This window comes from Kogia breviceps, chromosome 15, assembly GCF_026419965.1.
Source record: "Kogia breviceps isolate mKogBre1 chromosome 15, mKogBre1 haplotype 1, whole genome shotgun sequence".
Taxonomy (NCBI): Eukaryota; Metazoa; Chordata; class Mammalia; order Artiodactyla; family Physeteridae; genus Kogia; species Kogia breviceps.
In genome coordinates, this window is record NC_081324.1 from 65,608,004 (window position 1) to 65,626,815 (window position 18,812).

Consider the following 18,812-nt stretch of genomic DNA (forward strand, 5'->3'; position numbering starts at 1 on the left):
TGATTAGTGATGTTGAGCATTCTTCCATGTGTTTGTTGGCAATCTGTATATCTTCTTTGGAGAAATATCTATTTAGGTCTACTTATATATACATTTTATTTTACATATATATTAGTATAAATATAGCAGTAAGGGGGGGACATTCTTGTCTTGTTCTAGTTCCATTAGGCATGATTTGGCTTTTAGGGTGATACAGATATGTTTTGTCATGTTGAAAGGTACCCATTTTACCAAATACCTTTTCATCATCTGAATAGATATATATGATTTTTCTCTTTGATTTATTAATATGGTGAGTAATGTTACTACATTTCCTAATATTGAACCATCCTTGTATTTCTGGAAAACAATCACAGTTGGTAATGAGATGTCACTCTTTTAATATTATTTTAGTATATTGTTGGATTTGTGTCTAATATTTTATTTACAAGTTTTGCATTGGTATTTAAAAGTGAGATGAATCTTTAGTTTTAATTTTTTTCTGTGCTGTATTTGTTCAGTTTTGGCATCAATATCTTGAGCTTTATGAAATGAATTTAAGTCTTCCTCTTTTTCACCTACATTCTATAAAAATTTAAATAAAAATAAAACTGTTACCTGTTTCTTAAAGTTTCTCAGAAAAGTGCTTTTTAAACAATGGAATGCTAATCAAAATGTAAAGCAAACTCAATTTGCAGGGGTTAGACAGATAAGACAGTGAGCAGTATGTACCTTGCTATGGGATGAAGGAGGCATTTGAGGCGTAACGTAGGCCAAGTTCAAAGTGTGTGGGCTGGAAGTGGTCCACGGACAGCCAGTGTGAAACCCTACAGAATGACGATGAGGCCCACGTGTTTACACATTCATACTCCCTGCCTTATGCCTAGCATGTGAGGCCTCCTGGTTAACGGCACAGCCCTGAGATGGATGAGATCTGCTTTCCATGTGACCTCAGGTAGACCAACTCCCTTCTCTGAGCCACTCCCCCCATTTATACAGTGAGAATAAGAACTAAAACTTACCTTTAAAGGTTGTCATGAGGACTGAAAGAGAAAACGAGATAATGTAGATACACTTCCTCACAAGGACTAGTTTGGGGGGTACATTAATATGTATCTGTTATCATTGTGATTACTACTTAATTTTTTCCCAAATGGAAACAATTTTCTTTGTGATTATAAAAGCAATACAGGACTTCCCTGGTGGTACAGTGGTTAAGAATCTGCCTGCCAGTGAAGGGGACATGGGTTCAAACTCTGGTCCAGGAAGATCCCACATTCCATGGAGCAACTAAGCCCACGTGCCACAACTACTGAGCCTGCGCTATAGAACCCATGAGCCACAACTAGTGAGCCCACGTGCCTAGAGTCTGTGCTCCACAACAAGAGAAGCCACCACAATGAGAAGCCTGCGCACTGCACTGAAGAGTAGCCCCTGCTCGCCACAACTAGAGAAGGCCCATTCACAGCAACGAAGACCCAACGCAGCCAAAAATAAATAAATTTATAAAAATAAAATAAAATAAAAGCAATACATCTTCACCGCAAAACTGCAAAAAACAAAACACCACCATGCTGTATATAAACAAGATAACTCTATATGCAGCATTAGAGACTACATTTTTCACATAATGACATTTGTGGGCATCGATTAATTGATGGCAGTAACTCATGCAATTAAAGGAATCCTTCACCTTCCTGTTAGCATGAGTTCCTTTTCAGTGGCCATTGGCTGTATCTGGGTGTAGATGTCCATTGTGAACACGGCACTGGCACCGCTGAAAACAGAAGTCAGGGAGGACATGAGAGAGGCCCAGAGTGCAGACACCATCAAGCCTGGAATGCCTGGAAGAAAAGGAACACTTCCTGGGCCTCCAGCTCTCTGGCTGTGCCAGGAGACACCTTAGGCCTCCTGAGGAACATTCCCGCATAGTAAATTTTGTTCGGAGTGGCAGTCCATCTAAGATAGATCAGTGCATTATAGCTGCCCTTGCTCTGTGACGAGCCTTGCTAGCTGGCTGCTGTGTCTTTATATAATAATGGGAGTGCTTACTCTGGGCTGGAGCACCTCTTCAGGCATCAGCCTGACGATCTCCCTACAGTCCTGTGAGAAGGACACAAGTGCTGTCCCCTTTTACAGATGATGTGGCTCCTTGTGCTTCAGTGTCCCCATCTGTAAGGTGGGTATAAAAGTACCTACTACAGGGCTTCCCTGGTGGCACAGTGGTTGAGAGTCCGCCTGCAAATGCAGGGGACGCGGGTTCGTGCCCTGGTCCAGGAAGATCCCACATGCCGCGAAGCGGCTGGGCCCTTGAGCCATGGCCGCTGAGCCTGTGCGTCCGGAGCCTGTGCTCTGCAACGGGAGAGGTCCGCGTACCACAAAAAAAAAAAAAAAAAGTACCTACTGCACAGACTGTTGTTAAGATTAAGATATAGTAAGAAGATGGGTTAACACAATGTCCAACACAGAGCAAGCTCTCAACAAGTGTTACCTATAAACATAACAGTCTAGGCTTCTGACCTGCAAGGCCACTGGGCGGCAGCGGCTTTGCTGGGAGATTCCCATGTGTAGTTGGGAGAGCCCAAGGGTAACAGGGCTCGCGCAGGAGGCCTCACTGTATTCAGTAGGTACTCAGGCCAGGCCAAGACTAGAGTTCTTGGATTGGCCTGGCTTCAAGTGCCCCGGCCCTGGGCTGCAGCCCCGGGTGCTGGGCAACCCCCTTCCTGAAATGTGGGATGGTTGGTGCTTCCCTCAGTTGGGGTCTATCTACATTGTATTCTATGGGAATGTCTCAACATTACTAGCCTATTTATCCTCAGAGCTAATACGGAATTTAAAAAGACTGTACTGTTTGTTTGCCCATTTCCCTGGGATGTGGGGAAGTGGGTGAGACGAAAGCCATGACCCTGCCTGTCCCACTGGACTGAACTCCTTGAGAGCAGGATGCGGTCTCGCTCCCCTCTTTATCCCCACAGACTAGAACAATGCCAAGCGCCCATCTGAGGCAGCGAGGAGCAGAGGCGTTGGTTCTGCAGGGAGGGGACCATGCAAAGGGCGAGCAGAGGCTGGGCCTGAGCGTGTGCCCGAAAGAGCAAGAGAAAGAAAGAGAGAGAGAGAGAGAGAGAGAGAGGAGAGAGAAAGGAATAGGAGGTCGCAAGGCTCCTGGGACGCCGAGGGCCCCTCCCACAGTCTATGCTTCCAACAGGGCCCTCACTCCTGACCGTCCACTCGCAGCTCCACTTCTTACCACTGGGCAGCAGCTCCACCACCAGCATGGGGTAGGTGAGGGGTCTGCAGCCAGTTCTGGCGCCACAGTACTTTTCACACTTTGAAGGCACAACACACGCCACTTTATCTTCAAAGAGAGACAAGGGTCACACCAGCATGTGGCCCTTGAGCACTAAAATCTGAGCTCAGGGAAAGGGAAGCAAATTAGGAACCAGGTGTGGATGGCAGATTTTGGTCTCCAATTTGTGACCCCACACGTGCATCAGGAGCTGGGGGTCAGGCCCCGGGAGTCAGCGGGTTGTTGCTTCTGCCAGTTCACTGCTTGACCCAAAGCAAGTCCTGTGACCTCGACAAGTCATTCAATGATCCCAGCCAGGTGTCAGGAAAGCAAACGATGATTCATCCACACACTGATGGGTGAGCCACTCATGACCTTACTCCCTTAGCCCCGTAGGGGTGTTATTTCAGAGTATTTGGGGAGAAATTTGGACAAAGAGAAGTAAAGGAGGGAATGTGATAGGCCTTCAAGAGCTTAAATAACAGATAAAAAGTTACCATCTGAGAAAAAAACCAAAACAACGAATCAAGGTAGACTAGGAAGAGGCAGGAAGGGCCTGGGTTTACGTGGAGAGCAAGGGGTTTCACTGGGGACATCAGGAAAACTAAGGGGGGCAGCTTTTCCTCTGTCTGCTCTCCCTCCCCCTGACCTGCGAGCAGGCCCTCAGTCTCCTTCAGCATGGTTTGGGAGGGGCCCAGGGGCCACCTGGCCATTCTGGAAACACCTTCCCCTTGGCCACGATGACTGGTCCCTGTCACCCAAGTGAGCTCACGGGACTCCCCTGGGATTTCTGCTGGGAGAGCAAAAAGGAAACACTCTTTCTGGGGGTCATTGGGCTGGAGGGTGGAATGCTGGTGATGCTGGTGGTCATCTGCCATCAGACAGACTGCGAGGACACCAGCTCGGAGGAAAGAGGAGCTAAAAGTGCACGTCATTTTCAATCAAGAGCCCCAACTAATACAGTGCCCCCAAGGAAAACCTGACTAGCAGAATCACACCTTGCGGGTGTCTGGTCCCTGGCTCTGGCCACGGGAGAGACCCAGAATCTAGGACCAGGAGTGTTTGGGTTACTGGAAAGGTATATTCTCCCAGGAATGTGGGCAGGTGCAGTTTTTGTGCTAAACCGCTCTCTATGAGTGTGTATAAACAGTCTGTGAGTCTGGCCATTTCTGAGGATGGGGGACAAGTGGTCCTGGGCCCTTCCCCACCCTGACGGCTCTCCCAAGGGCAGCCCACCAACTCTATTCACCTGGTGGTCAGAAGCTGGGGGCGTGTGCTTCCTGAGGCCCGCTCTTCTCGCTCCTCCCTCAGCCACTTCTAGAGGCCAAGAGACATGTGGTTTTGCCCAGCCTTCCTCCTCAGTGGGTGGGGTGGGCTGTGAGGTGAAGTGGGGCTGGGGAGGCAGGGCCGCCAAGTGCAGGCAACTCTGGGGTCCTAGCGAGCACAGGGGCCTATTTTCTAACCTAGGAGGAGGCACCACCTAAGAGACCCCAGAAAGAGCTGCCTGACAGCCAAAGACCAAATCTGGGATGTTGGAACGGAGCGCTCCTCTCTGTTGAAACTGGAAAGGAATCAGGGTTAAAAAAGAGGCAGACTGAAGGATGGATTAGGGTTAGAGACATCTACTGCACATGTTGCTTCGCAATAAAAAGTGCTTCACTCTCTGCTTGGCCTTGTCAAGCACTGAGGCAGAAGACTCCGTGGAAGCCGCCTGCTTTGCCCATGTGGCTGCACCATCTGAGTATGTGCTCCATAAAGGTTTAATGAATAAACAAATCTGGTACCGAGAGGCAGTACACCTAGTAAAACAAGGCTGAAACGGGGATGAGGGACATCCATGAAATTATGACAGCTCATTAAGTGCAGCAGGGACGTTCTCATAGCACTTAACAGAAAGAACGTGGGCCTCAGGGCTACACCTGCTTTGGGGGTTCCATCGACGTGCCAAAACTGGGGCTGTGAGAGCAGTGCTGGCATTGGTCACATCCGAGCACGATGCCTGGCACCCAGGAGTGCCCGCAGGACGGTGCCTGCAGTGCAGGGGGAACAGCTGACCTCCCCATGGACCATGCCTCAACGCCACGCAGAGACTGGCCACTGCAGGGAGCGTCGGCTGGCTCATCCCCGCCTGAACTTGTCTCTCTGCAATTCCTCTCTTGCCACCTACATCCATGGTCCCTGCCAGACTTCTGCTCAGCCACATCCCTAATCTAAATCCATGAGCTCCCAAGAAAGCAATCTGGGGCACCTCAGCCCCGGCAGTCTCCCCAGCAGGAGACCTGATAACCTTATGCTCCCTAGATGTAGATGCCTAAGAGAGGAGAAGATCAGTGTGAACACAGCAGAGCAAGAATTACCTGTGTACAGGACGCGGCTGATCATCCCCGGCATCACTATGCTGAACATGGGCAGCAGCTTCAGGTATCCACACAGGACACAGACGCCTTTCACATGAGACACGTTCTTCCCTGCCAGGCAGCCCTGGACAAAAATCTGCCGAGGAAACACAGGTGGGGAGGCAGGGGGGGCTTTCTCAGAGGGTATCAAGCCCGGGCTGCCTCGGCACAGATAGGACAACTGTGACCTGCAGGAGCAGCAGGGTGTGCCCTCGGAGGGGGGGGTGCCCACTGCTCACCCCAATCACCCAGGTGTCTCCGGGCATGCAGGGCCAGAGGAGGCACGTGTGACCAATGCACACGTTTTGCTCAGTGCACAGCTGCCAGAGGGGAGGAGAGTGGCCTGACCTTGGCCTCATTGCTAGCACTACACACCAATCACAGCAGCACAGTGCTTACAAGCTGCACCCTGGCAAGGACGAGACTCCCTTCTAGAGGCCACAGACCGTCTCTGCCCTTGTGATATCAATCCAAGCACAGGTTGGTCCCCGGTAACAAATGAGTGTTTAGAACTGGGACCAGTTTCACTTGTCCAAGTGGAAATGAACCACTGTAGACCTTAACATGCAAAGTTTCCTGGGAGATGCTTCACACCCCCTTTCATGGTGCTCCTGCTGTAAGAGGCGGTGTGCACTCAGCCCGAGCAGAATGGTATAGCGGGCAGATGGAGAAGCACTTAAGAAAGAACATAAAGACATGGTCCAGTGCATCAAGACAATGCAGTACTCTGTATGCATTAAAATTACGTTCTCAAAGAATATTTAAATAATGTGAAAAAATGCTCATAGTGTGACAGTAACAAAAAGGCACAGGATACAATAGCACACACACCTCGACTCTATACCTAGAAAAAGTCCACAGGAATAAACCAACATGACAATAGAGGTTAATCCTGGGATAGTAGGATTGACAGGTAGGATTTTCATGTTCTTCTTTAATGCATTCTTTCTTTCCCAAATGCATTATTTATTAATAGGAGGAAGAACCCCAAAGTGGTCCTGCCTCATATAAGCAGGCACTGCTTCTCAGTGGGCCTGTGGGCATCCTGCTGACAGCCTCTAGGGGTGCCTGGGGGCCTCTGCTGAGCAGGTGGGCAGCCAGGCTGCACTTCCTGGTCTTTGCTTAGCTCTGCACACAGAAGAGATGGTCTCTAAGGGAGGGGATGAAGGAACAGGGCCAGAGCAGTAGCCAACTCTTATTCTGAGGACAGGATAGTCGTAGGGGCATGAAATTATTCCACGCAGAAAGCCCCAAGCACTTTCATAGGTTGTCATATATTACAAAGCGGGGCAAGGGACGATTTCTTGTTTAAAAATGGTAGTGGGCCAAAGGAAAACAATTTTCCTTTGGTCAGTTTGTCTCTTTTTTAATTAAAATTTTTTCTTAAATCATTTTCTTTACTAGTTAGGAAGTTAGAGATTCTACTTTATGCTTTTAATAATTACCCTTAAAATTTTAACATGGATACAACTTCAGGTCTAAAGTAAATCAGTATCTGTGCCCTTTTGAACAATTTAAGGTCCATAGACAGATTTAACTCTAATTATGGTCTGATATTTTAGCTCTGTCCTGTGTTACTTCCTGTGTGCAGAATTATGGTGATTTTCAGCCAATGCTTCAGATCTGCGCACATGCCGGCCGGCTTCTCTAACTGTCCCTCCTGCTTACCAGGACCTCCTTTTCCTTTATGCATGTCATTCAGTCTCTAGGGAAGGTTATGCCTTTATTTTGCCCTTGCTACTGAGTAATAGTTAGCTGGGCACGTAATTGAAAGTGGACATTTTCCTCAGTACTTTGAAAAGTTTACTCCTCTGCCTTGGGTTACACTGCTGCCGCCGAGCAGTCTGTTGGGGGTGTACCTGTCTTCTTCTATAAGAGGGATCTTTTCTCTCAGGCGGCTTTCAGTCTCCTCGTCTTTCATGTTCTGAAACTTCATCAGGAGGTGCCTTTGTGTAGATTTGCTTGGGATTCACTGTGATTCCTGAATCTGATGAGTCCTGTTCTTTTAACGGCTATAAAAATTCTCAGCCACTTTCTCTTCAAATATTGCTTCTCCCCTTTTCTCCTGGAACTCCAATAGGATGTATTTTAATCCTGTCTTCCATGTCACGTTGTCTCTCTATCACACTTTCCATTTTTGTGCTTTCTGGGCAATTTCTTCAGTTCTCTCTTCTAGGTTACTACTTTTTTCCTTCAGCTATGTTTAATCTGTTATTCTAACAGTTACTCAGTTTTACATTACAATAAGAATATTTTTCATTTCCAGAAGTTTGAGTTTGAAATCTAACTGATCATTTCTGATGGAAGGGTTTCTTGGTTGTGGTGGTTTGATTCCACCCTGTTTTCTAATTTTTACAGAAAGACTTTTCTTGTCACTGACATAAAGCAGCATAATTAGACACATAATAAGCAGAGGGGAAGAATACAAATAACAACACTGTGGCTGCATTACAGATCACGCCTGTGTGCTGGGCTCTGGGCCTCATCTTGTTTCCTGGACCTCCGCTCAGCACACGTTAAAGCTCCATCAGTTCCACTCCTTGTACGGTGGCTCCACGGCTTCTCACGGCTGCACAGCAGCCCTCAGTGGTATCCCCCACTCCCATCCCACCCCCATCTCATCCACCCACCTCAGTACCTGGCACAATCAACACTGTGATCAAGGCCTCACATATGGTCCCTTACTTGGATGAGGATTTTGGGTAGTTTCTGAGGAACATCACCAATTGGTCACAGAGTACAATATATTTGACTTTAATCAGCATTGCCAGATCACCCTCCAGAACACATGCCCCGTTTGCACTCTCACCAGAAATGCAAGAGGATTCCTAAACATCCGTGTCCTCCTCAACACTTGACATCATCAAGCTTTCTAATTTTTGCCAGTCTCATTGTGGTTTTACATTGCACTTCCCTGATAACACTGCGTTATATGCTTGTTAGTATTTATGTTTGTTTGCATTTCCTTTTCTACAAATTGCCTCTCATTATCTTTTTCCCGCATGGCTATTGGAGCTCCTTTTTCTTGTGGTTGCTATTAGTCTCCTGTTCATTATAAACATTCTGATATTCTTCTCTAGCCCACCATCCATCAACTTTGTCTAGAGCATCTTTGTTAAAAAGGCCTTATGTGTAATGTGATCAAACCGATATGATTTACACTCCCCACAACTCAAAAGTACTCACTAGCGTTACCTTGCCTTATTGTAGTACAGGTTTACTTTGCACATTTAAGTCTTTAATTCATCTGAAGTCCACTTCTGTGTAAGTGTTAGGTGGGGATGAAGCTTTGTTATTCCAGATAGTAAGCTGGGTTTTGATTTTGTTTTTTTTAAACAACATCGAAGAGTATGTATCTCTGTTGTTGCTTTGTGGAGCCTCCTTGAACACATATTAAATTCCTCTAAGTACATGAGTCTGTCTCTGAACTCTTTATTCTGTTCTGTTAGTCTATATGTCTATTCCTGGGAATTTCAAACTGCTTGTATTAGTGCCACTTCATCAAAGTTTAAATATCTGGTCCGGCAAGTTTTCCCCCTTTGTTCTTCATTTTCAAACTTGGGTTAGCTATTTGTGGCATCTTCTCCTTCCACAAAAGGTTTAAACCCTTTTTATTGTGCTATAACACATGAACATGATGTAGCACATTACAGGGCACACCACGGAAACACCAAGTCAAGAGGTGCAACACTCAAAGGCTGGCATACAGAATGTAACAAAGAATCTAACTGATTTAGAAATGTATGAAAAAACTCACTGATGGCTGTGGAACAAAATTAATTAAAAATTTAAAAAAGAGGAGCAACACTGAGGTACCCCAGAAGCCTCTCTCCAGGGCTCTTTTAAACAACTGAGGTGAAATTCACATAACATGTAATTAACCATTTTAAAGTGAACAATTCTGCAGCATTTAGCGCATCCCCAGTGTTGCATCACATCCACCTCTCTCCAGCATCACAGCTTCTTCATAATCCAGAAGAACACCCAGGCCCATGAAGCAGCCACTCTCCAGCCCTCCTCCCCTGGGAAGTACTAATTGGATTTCTGTCTCCATGGGTTTGCCTGTTCTGGATATTTCATATAAAAGGAATCATACAATAGGTGACCTTTTGTGTCTGGCTTCTTTCACTTAGCATAATGTTTTTGAGATTCATCCAAGGTATAGCATGTATCTGTACTTCATTCCTTTTTATGGCTGAATAATATTCCAACACATGGTTACACATTTTGTTTATTCATTCATTTGTTGGTGGATATTTGGGTTGTTTCCACTTTTTAATGATTGTGAACAACACCGTTACATGTGCCTCTTTTTAACCTCAACCTTCTCCCTTGCTTCAGGAATGATCGCTTTAATGACTATTTTATTTCCTCCTTGCTTTTTCTTTACAATTTTTTGCTACGTAGTTGTGTATACCTAAACAACATAACTTAGCATTGCCTGTGTTAAGCTTTATATAAATGTAATCACACAGCACCTAGTCTTCTGTGTTTAGCTTCTTTTATTTGGTATCATGCTTTAAAGATTCATCCATGCTACGGTGTGTAGCTGTACTTCCTTTTTATTTCTATATTGGCTTTCTACTGTATGAATATTTCACAGTTTATTTCATTAACAACCATTGATAGAGACTCATATAATTTTTAGCATAAGCTTGAGTCTTTAAAAAGTCCAACTGAAATACTGATTAGTGGTATTTAATTTCTAGACTCAATTTGGGTGAACTGACATATATTTTTCATGTGCAAACATTGTGCTTTGTAGATAATGAGAGGGAGGAAAAAATGAAAAGTGCTCTGTTATAGACAGGACTGGAGGGGGAACCCCTTTTATTTTTCTAAAGATTTTTTTGATGTGCACCATTTTTAAAGTCTTTATTGAACTTGTTACAATATTGCTTCTGTTCTATGTTTTGGTTTTTTGGCCATGAGGCATGTGGGATCTTAGCGCCCTGACCAAGGATCGAACCCGTACCCCCTGCATTGGAAGGTGAAGTCTTAACCACTGGACCGCCAGGGAAGTCCCGAGAGACCCCTTTCAGACAGAACGTGGTCCTGAACTACATTTGGGCACTACACAAGGCTGGGAGGGAAGTCTGCCTGTGGCTGCAGAGACTGCAGAGACCTCCAACCCCCAGCCCCCAGGGCAGGCCCGTCAGCGCAGCGCAGCGCATCTAGTTACCTGGTCAGTGCACCAGTAGTACAAGGAGAGGGTGGAGATGCCAAAGATGACTCCAGGCCAGGGTATGTCTCCAGTGATGGGATCTTGGAAGACATGGAAAGAATCCAGATGAGGAATGAAGCATTCCGGCTGGGCGGTCCAGTTTCCTTCACGGATGAGGGTGGGCTTAGCATCCATGTACTTATGCTGTAGCTCCTGGTATCCTCCCACCTCCTTAAAGGCTTGAAAACACCATACAGTTGGTCAGTACCTTAAACTGCACAATAACACATGCCTGAAGAACCAAGATTGCAAAGTGAGACACAATGGACTGGCAAATAGCCAAGACTGTATGTACCTAAGAAAAGACACCATCTCCTCCAAAGAAAAAGAAGAGTACAGTGGACACTGGTGGTCATATGCCTGGCACCCCATCCTCCTGCTTCTGGGGACAGAACCCCTCTTCCAGCTGCATCCCGCCCTATATGAGTTAGGTGGGCCTCGTCAAACTACCTACCACTAATTCCGATCTGGCATGTGACCCAGGCCTGGCCAATGTTCCCCGTCACCTGGGCAGCTGATGTATCAGGAATGGACTTGGGACCCAAGCCTGGCTAATCAGAGCTTGTCCCAGGAGTCTTCTGCTTAAGGCACCAAAAAAGCCTGCTTCCTTGCTTTGGGGTTCTAAGCTAGGATGGCAGTTTAAAGCTCTTTTGTCTACCTAGCTCATGCAGAAGGCTGGATCGAGCCATGCTCAAAAGTAAGATGGCCCTGGAATTTTCACTTAGGTGAGCCAAGGAAGTACTTATTTGCTTATACTAGTTTGGAACTAAAGTTCTATTTCAAGTTATTCAAAGAATCTCGACTAAATCAGAAATTAATATTCATTTTCCTGCAACTCCAGCAAAACATTTATGAAACTTCGTATCTGGAATTTTCTTCAGAGCCTATAGCATTTCTCCCTCAATATCCTAAGTGGTGTAAAATCTCAACATTAAAGAAAATTTTATTTATTTATTTTTGGCTGAGTTGGGTCTTTGTTGCTGCACGTGGGCTTCTCATTGCAGTGGCTTCTCTTATTGCAGAGCACAGGCTCTAGGTGCACAGGCTTCAGTAGTTGCAGCTCACAGGCTCTAGAGTGCAGGCTACATAGTTCTGGCACACGTGCTTAGCTGCTCTGCAGCATGTGGGATCTTACTGGCCCAGGGCTCGAACCCATGTCCCCTGCATTGGCAGGCGGATTCTTAACCACTGCGCCACCAGGGAAGCCCGAAAAATATTTTTTAAAGGCACTAAAACACATAATTCCACCTACTTAACTAAATAACCTTTTATTTTGGCATATTAAACCATGTTCCTTTGATATAGACTTGATTTTTGAAATGGGTTCAGAATCATATGGAGTCAAGACTAGTCAATGAAAAGCTACCAAGTGACTATGAAATGAATAAGACAGCTCATGGCACTTCTGAAAATGAATTCCATGTGGATTTTAAAAAGGTGAACTACAAAGCCACAAAATTATTAGAAGAAAACAGGAGAGTATCTTTATGAACTTGGGTTAGGGAGTAGTACATTCTTCAACAAGACACAGAAATGAGAAGGAAGGTTGACAAATTTGACTTCAAAATTTTAAATTTATATGACTAAAATCAAGTTTAAAATTTGTTAGAATAAAAGAAGAGATTTGCATCATGTATGAAGGACTCACATCAATAGCCAAGGGAAACTATTGGAAAGAAATGTGGTAGAGAATATGAACATGTAATCCACAAAGGAGGAAATACAAATGTCCACTAAGTATATGAAAAGATGCTCAACCTCACCAGTGTCTGGAAACTTCGAATTAAAACAAAAATGAGATACTTTTTTTTCCACTTTCACCTACTGGGCATATTTTTTTAAAGTCTTAAAACATCAAGTGTTGGGCTTACCTGGTGGCACAGTGGTTAAGAATCTGCCTGCCAATGCAGGGGACACGGGTTCAAGCCCTGGTCCGGGAAGATCCCACATGCCGTGGAGCAACTAAGCTCGTGCACCACAACTACTGAGCCTGTCCTCTAGAGCCTGTGAGCCACAACTACTGAGCCCGCATGCTACAACTACTGAAACCTGCACACCTAGAGCCTGTGCTCTGCAACAAAAGAAGCCACTACAATGAGAAGCCCACGCGCCACAATGAAGAGTAGCCCCCGCTCACCGCCAACTAGAGAGAAAGCCCGCACACAGCAACAAAGACAAATGCAGCTAAAAATAAATAAATAAAATTTTTTTTAAAAATTAAAAAAACACAAAAACATCAAGTGTTGGCTGGGAGGTTAAGAAACACATATTCTCATACATTTCTGAGAATATAAAATTGCCACTTTGGAGAGGAAATTGAGGTATCTCTTGACAAATCCAGGAATGCAAAGTTAACACTCAAAACCAAGTCAATGTAATTAACTGTGTTAAAAGAAAAAGGAGAAAAATAATATAATCACCTCAGTAGATGTGGAAAAACATTTGATACAACTCAAAACCTGCTCATGATAAACAATCTTAGCAAACTAGGAATAGAAGGAAAATTTGTTAGTATGACAAAAAATATCTACAAAAAATTGACAGCATTTTATTTAATGGTGAAATATTCAAAGCTTTCCCTCTAAATTGGGAATGAGACAAGGAGGACTGATGCCTCTTGTCTTCAATACTGTACTAAAGGTCCTGGCCAGTGTAATTAGGCAAGAAAAAGAAATGAAAGTGTAAAGTTTGGAAAAGAAGGAAACAAAAAGACAACTTCTTGGGCTTCCCTGGTGGTGCAGTGGTTGGGAGTCTGCCTGCCGATGCAGGGGACATGGGTTTGTGCCCCGGTCTGGGAGGATCCCGCGTGCCACGGAGCAGCTGGGCCCGTGGGCTGTGGCCGCTGGGCCTGTGCGTCTGGAGCCTGTGCTCCACAATGGGAGAGGCCACGGCAGTGAGAGGCCCACGTACCACAAAAAAAAAAAAAAAAAAAAAAGACAACTTCTTGACCTGGGTGCTGTCCACCAGAGTGTGTTCACTTTGTGATACTTTATCTAGCTATACACTTTGATTTGTGCACTTTTCAATAAAAAGTTTATTACAAATGCAAAAGCAGAAAAGATGCAGTAGATCTCTATTTGCTGATATAGAAATTTGCCTAAGATATAGTTCCAGTGGTGGAAAAATGGGCTTTAAAATGTTCTGATTCTATTAAGATATATATCTCACAGATTAAAAAAAAAATTGTACAGGCATACCTCATTTTATTGTGTTCTGCTTTATTGCACTTTGCAGATACCATGTGGTGTTTTTTTGTTTTGTTTTACAAATTGAAGGTCTGTGGCAACCCTGAAACGAGCAAGTCTATAAGTGCCATTTTTCCAACAGCATTATTTTAAAATTAAGGTATGTGCCTTGTTTTTAGACATAATGCTATTGTACACTTAACAGACTACAGTATAGTGTAAACATAAGTTTATATGCACAGGGAAACCAAAAAATTCATGTGACTTGCTTTATTGTGGTATTTGCTTCATTGCTGTAGTCTGGAACCAAACCTACAATATCTCCAAGGTTTGCTTGTACATACGAAGACCATCTCTGGAAGGATGTACACAAAACTTATGATACTGGTTGGCTCTGGGGAGTCAAACTGAGAAACTGAGGGTGGTAAATATTTCACTGTGTACCCTTTTGTTTTGTTTACCTTACCTAAAAATTAGAAATAAAAATATAAAATTGTATGTGCACGGGTTCCCACGGTGACTTGTTTGAAGGCAACATTCACTTGGATGTACAAATTCTTGTATATTTTTAAAGGAAAACAACACCTCTCCCCAATAGTTTACTTATCAAAAGAACTAGCATGAATACTCTGGTAAAAAAAAAATCCCATTAAATTTCTCAGAAAATGTCTTAGTCTGTTCGGGCTGCTATAACAAAATACCATATAGTGAATGGCTTACTTCCCACAGTTCTGGAGGCTGGGAAGTCCAAGATCAAGGTGCCGGCTGACAGGGTGTTGTCCATCTTCTCACTGTGTCCTCATGTGGCAGAAGGGTTGAGGAAGCTCTCTGGGGTCGCTTTTATAAGAGCACTACTGCCATTCATGAAGGTTCTTCCCTCATGACCTAACCACCTCCCAAAGGCCCCAACTCCCACCATCACATTGGAGGTTAGGATTTCAACTTATGAATTTTGGGGGGATACAAACATTCAGTCTATAACAGTAAATGATATATAATTATTTAGAGATATAATTGCTAACATTAAATGGAATATTCCATCTGCCCTTAAAGTTTAATTGGATATCATTCTCAAGTATTGGGATGGTCTTGGCAAGTTTTAATAAAGTTAATATTTACCATTAACATTGAGCAAACACAATGGCTTAGAATGTTTTATAGTTTATAGTTGTGTCACTCAAATCAGTGATTGTTTCCCAGCTCATTACAAAATTCCTTGGAGCAGGCCTGACATGTATTTTGTGTTCCAGCAACACAGCGTTGAGTATACTTCATGGAGCACTAATGCTTACTGAATGGTAAGACTGAGGTTTGTGATTCTGTGTGAGTCTATCTGTTCTCCTTCCATGAGGCTCAACAACATGCTCCATGGAACCATAACCCTTCAACTGAACTAGCATATCATTTCAATAATTTTTCAATACCTGAGCCAAGAGCTTTTCCTTCTAGGTTTCTGCAAGACCAATCTCTGACCCATGGAAGAGTGGGTACCGCCAACCTCACTAAGGCTACTCCTAGCTAGTGGGAGGAAACCTCCACTTGAAGGTGAGTGTAATTGTCACTACAGGTACAGTAATATGCTATTCAAATATCGGGGGCTTTGGTGTTAGAGGGACCCAGCTCTGAGTTCTATTCTTGGTGTGTTTCATGAACAAGTTAGTTAACTGAGTAACTCAGCTTCCTCATCAGTAAAATGAGGATAATAAAAGTAGTTAGGCCTCATGATGACTCTGATCATTTAATGAGGCAATACAGATAAATGCCTGCATGGTACCTGATTCTCAATTAATATCAGCTATTATTTTCACTCGTCTTACTCACTAAGCACCTACCATGTGCATCAGACTCATTGTGTGAAGGATACAATTGCTCTGGTTCTTAAGAAGTTTTGGACCTGGGGGGTATGACTTATTTATGTGACACAATGAACAATCAAGGTATGTACCATCAAAAAAAAAAGTCACGTTGTGTGGTAGTGATGCAACTCCAGAGAACAAAGACGTAGAGGTAGAACAATCACGGAATCACACACTCAGGGGTGGATCTTCCGTTGACCCTGACAGATGGATTTAACTGAGTGGACAAAAGGGAGAGTGGCTTCTGACTGGAGAGGAAGAGCATGGACAGAGGCACAAAGGGGGGATGAGTGTGGTGGACCACTCTTGACTGCTGTTCAAAGTGCTTGAGTTTGTCGTCACCCCTCCTACTCCTCAACTCCTCTTTCTCCTGACACGGGCATGACCTTAGACAATGCTCGTGGGTTCTGAGGGCCTCGGTCTCCTCATCTGTGAGAGGAAGGTGCTGAAATGGCCCCAGGCAGCTGTCAGATTCAGAGTCCACCCACGGTGCCCATTGCTCTCCAGATTTACTTACCACAGCCCATTAACAAGACTGAGCCCAGTACCACAACGCCAGCATGTGAGATATCAGTATAAACTGTAGCCACAAAACTGCCTGAATAGGCAAGAGAAAGGGAAAGGAAAGCCACGCCTGACTCTGTGGGAAGTTACTCTGCATGCCTGGGCCACACACTCGGGTTTGCCCATCTCCACACCCACACCTCCGTCCTGAACTCAGTGGGCCTTACAACTGCTTATGCTTAGACTAGATACACCCTGTTTTTTCTCTTGAACAGCCTTCATGATCTGTTGTTGGATTCTTATCTTGCTCTTTCATATCCCAATTTCCTTTTACTTCCCATTTTGGATAAATGAAAATCTGGTAGTTTTCCTAAGTAAAAAAGTATACAGGTCTTCCTTGACTTATGATGGGGTTACATCCTGATAAGCCCATTGTAAGTTGAAAATATTATTAAGTCGAAAATGCATTTACTACATCTCACCTACTGAACATTATAGCTTAGCCTGGTCTGCCTTAAATGTGCTCAGAACACTTACATTAGCCTACAGTTGAGAAAATTCATTAACACAAAGCCTATTTTATAATACAATGTTGACCATCTCATGTAATTTATTGAATACTGTACTGAAAGAGAAAAACAGAATGGCTGTCTGGGTAGAGAACGGCTGTTTACCTCGTGGATGCATGGCTGATGGGGAGCTGCCACTACCCAAGGTTATGATGCCACGTATCATGCTACATAGCATTAGCCCAAGAGGGGATCAACATTCCAAATTCAAATTGTCTTCCTAAGTGATCCCATCTGATGGCCTAACCAGGTTACCAGGTAACCGGGATGCCCTGAAGCAGCTCCTCCTCTCAGTCCCTTCTGTGCTCCTGCTCCTTCACCCCTTCACCCGGCAGACTGCAGTGTCAGGCCTGCCCCACTCCAAACACTGCCGGCCCTGTCAATCCTCTTGGAAAGCCCCTGCCAGTCTGATACGATTTCCAGGAGCAGGGCACCACTCGGGCACCCATGCCTCAATTATTTTCAGTATTTGGCCCTTTCAGGCCTCAGCAATGTGACTTACAGACTCAAGGAAAATGCAAAAGCTGGAGATCCCTGTCTCAATGTCTTTAGAACTTCACTAAGAAGTAGAGCTTTTGTGTCAACACAAATACCTGTGGGGTTAGAGTAACCTCATCTGTGATGGCATAAATGACAGTAACTGACAGCAAGACTACGGTGGCCAGGTAAACATCCAACCCCCAAACCAGCCTCATGAACATGGAGCCAGTGCAGATCTCCACCTGAAATGGGTACAAACGTAGCAGGCTGCACTTTCATTTCCAGCTCTATCGACAGCTGTCCCATAAAGACGCTGACCTCAGAGGCCATCTGCAGTCAGCACATCCATTCCATCCCTAGTGGACACTGGGTGAGGTCTACCCAAGTTCTGTTGGGCAACACAGCTGGTGCTCCATGTGTTCAGCCAAGGTCAGGACCTTTAAGCCTTGGGCTAAGTTAATACAACTTAGCCTCTTCCTCCTTGGAGCCTCAGAGTTGGGAGTGTGCCCAGAGAGCGAGCTGTTCCTGCAGTTCTGCCAGTGGGAAAGGCAGAGGGGGCTGCTTATCAGGGACTGGCAAGCTTTTTCTGTAAAGGGAAGATGGTAAATGCTGTAGGCTTTGTGACACACAGACCATTTCTGTTTTTTTAAGACTCTTTAAAACTGTAAAAACCATTCTTAGCTCAAGGACTGTACAAAGCAGATCACTACTAGTCTGACTGGCCTGCGGGCTGGGTTTGTTAACCCCAGGCTTCGTTGACAATGACTCTGCAGCACCTGGCTAACCTCGTGCTTTGGTATTCTGGTCTCCACAGCCAGGGATACAATGGGCAGAGGTTCTCCCAATACCCAACATTTACACACTGAATGTTTACTGAGCACTAGCCATGCGGTAGATACTTGGCAGGGTTCAGGAGATCCAAGGGTTACCAAAACTCAGTCACTGTCTTCAAGTACCTTATGTTTAATGAAGGAGATAGGCCACCAAATAGGCAATTTCCATGCAGTGTGATAAGTGACACTCATTCAAAAAAAACACCTGTCAAGTGCCTTATGTGCTAACCATGTTCTCAGCAGAGGGGGATAGCAGGGAGCAAGCCAGGAAAGGGCCCGGGGCTCAAGAAGCTTGCACCAGGGTGGAGAAGACAGATAATAAGCAAGGAAACAGATAAATTCTCTCACATGGTGGTGTGTATTACAAAGGAAACAGAAACAGTAATGGAGTAGAGACTGACTGGGCACATCCAAGGAAGGCCTCTCCCAGGAGGTGACATTTCAAAAATCTGGGGGAAGAACATTCCAGACACAGTACAGAGCAGGTGTCAAGGGCCTCA

General features: G+C 44.8%; 1 protein-coding gene across 1 annotated transcript in view; it reads right to left on the reverse strand.

Moving 5' to 3' along the window:
* Positions 1–18,812, reverse strand: part of LOC131742173 (sodium/glucose cotransporter 1-like) — a 90,635-nt gene that overhangs the window by 18,605 nt on the left and 53,218 nt on the right. The window contains 6 exon segments of the mRNA XM_067014669.1: positions 1,673–1,823; positions 3,227–3,334; positions 5,623–5,758; positions 10,844–11,064; positions 16,444–16,527; positions 17,619–17,721. Coding sequence (XP_066870770.1) covers positions 1,673–1,823; positions 3,227–3,334; positions 5,623–5,758; positions 10,844–11,064; positions 16,444–16,527; positions 17,619–17,721 — 803 coding nt within the window.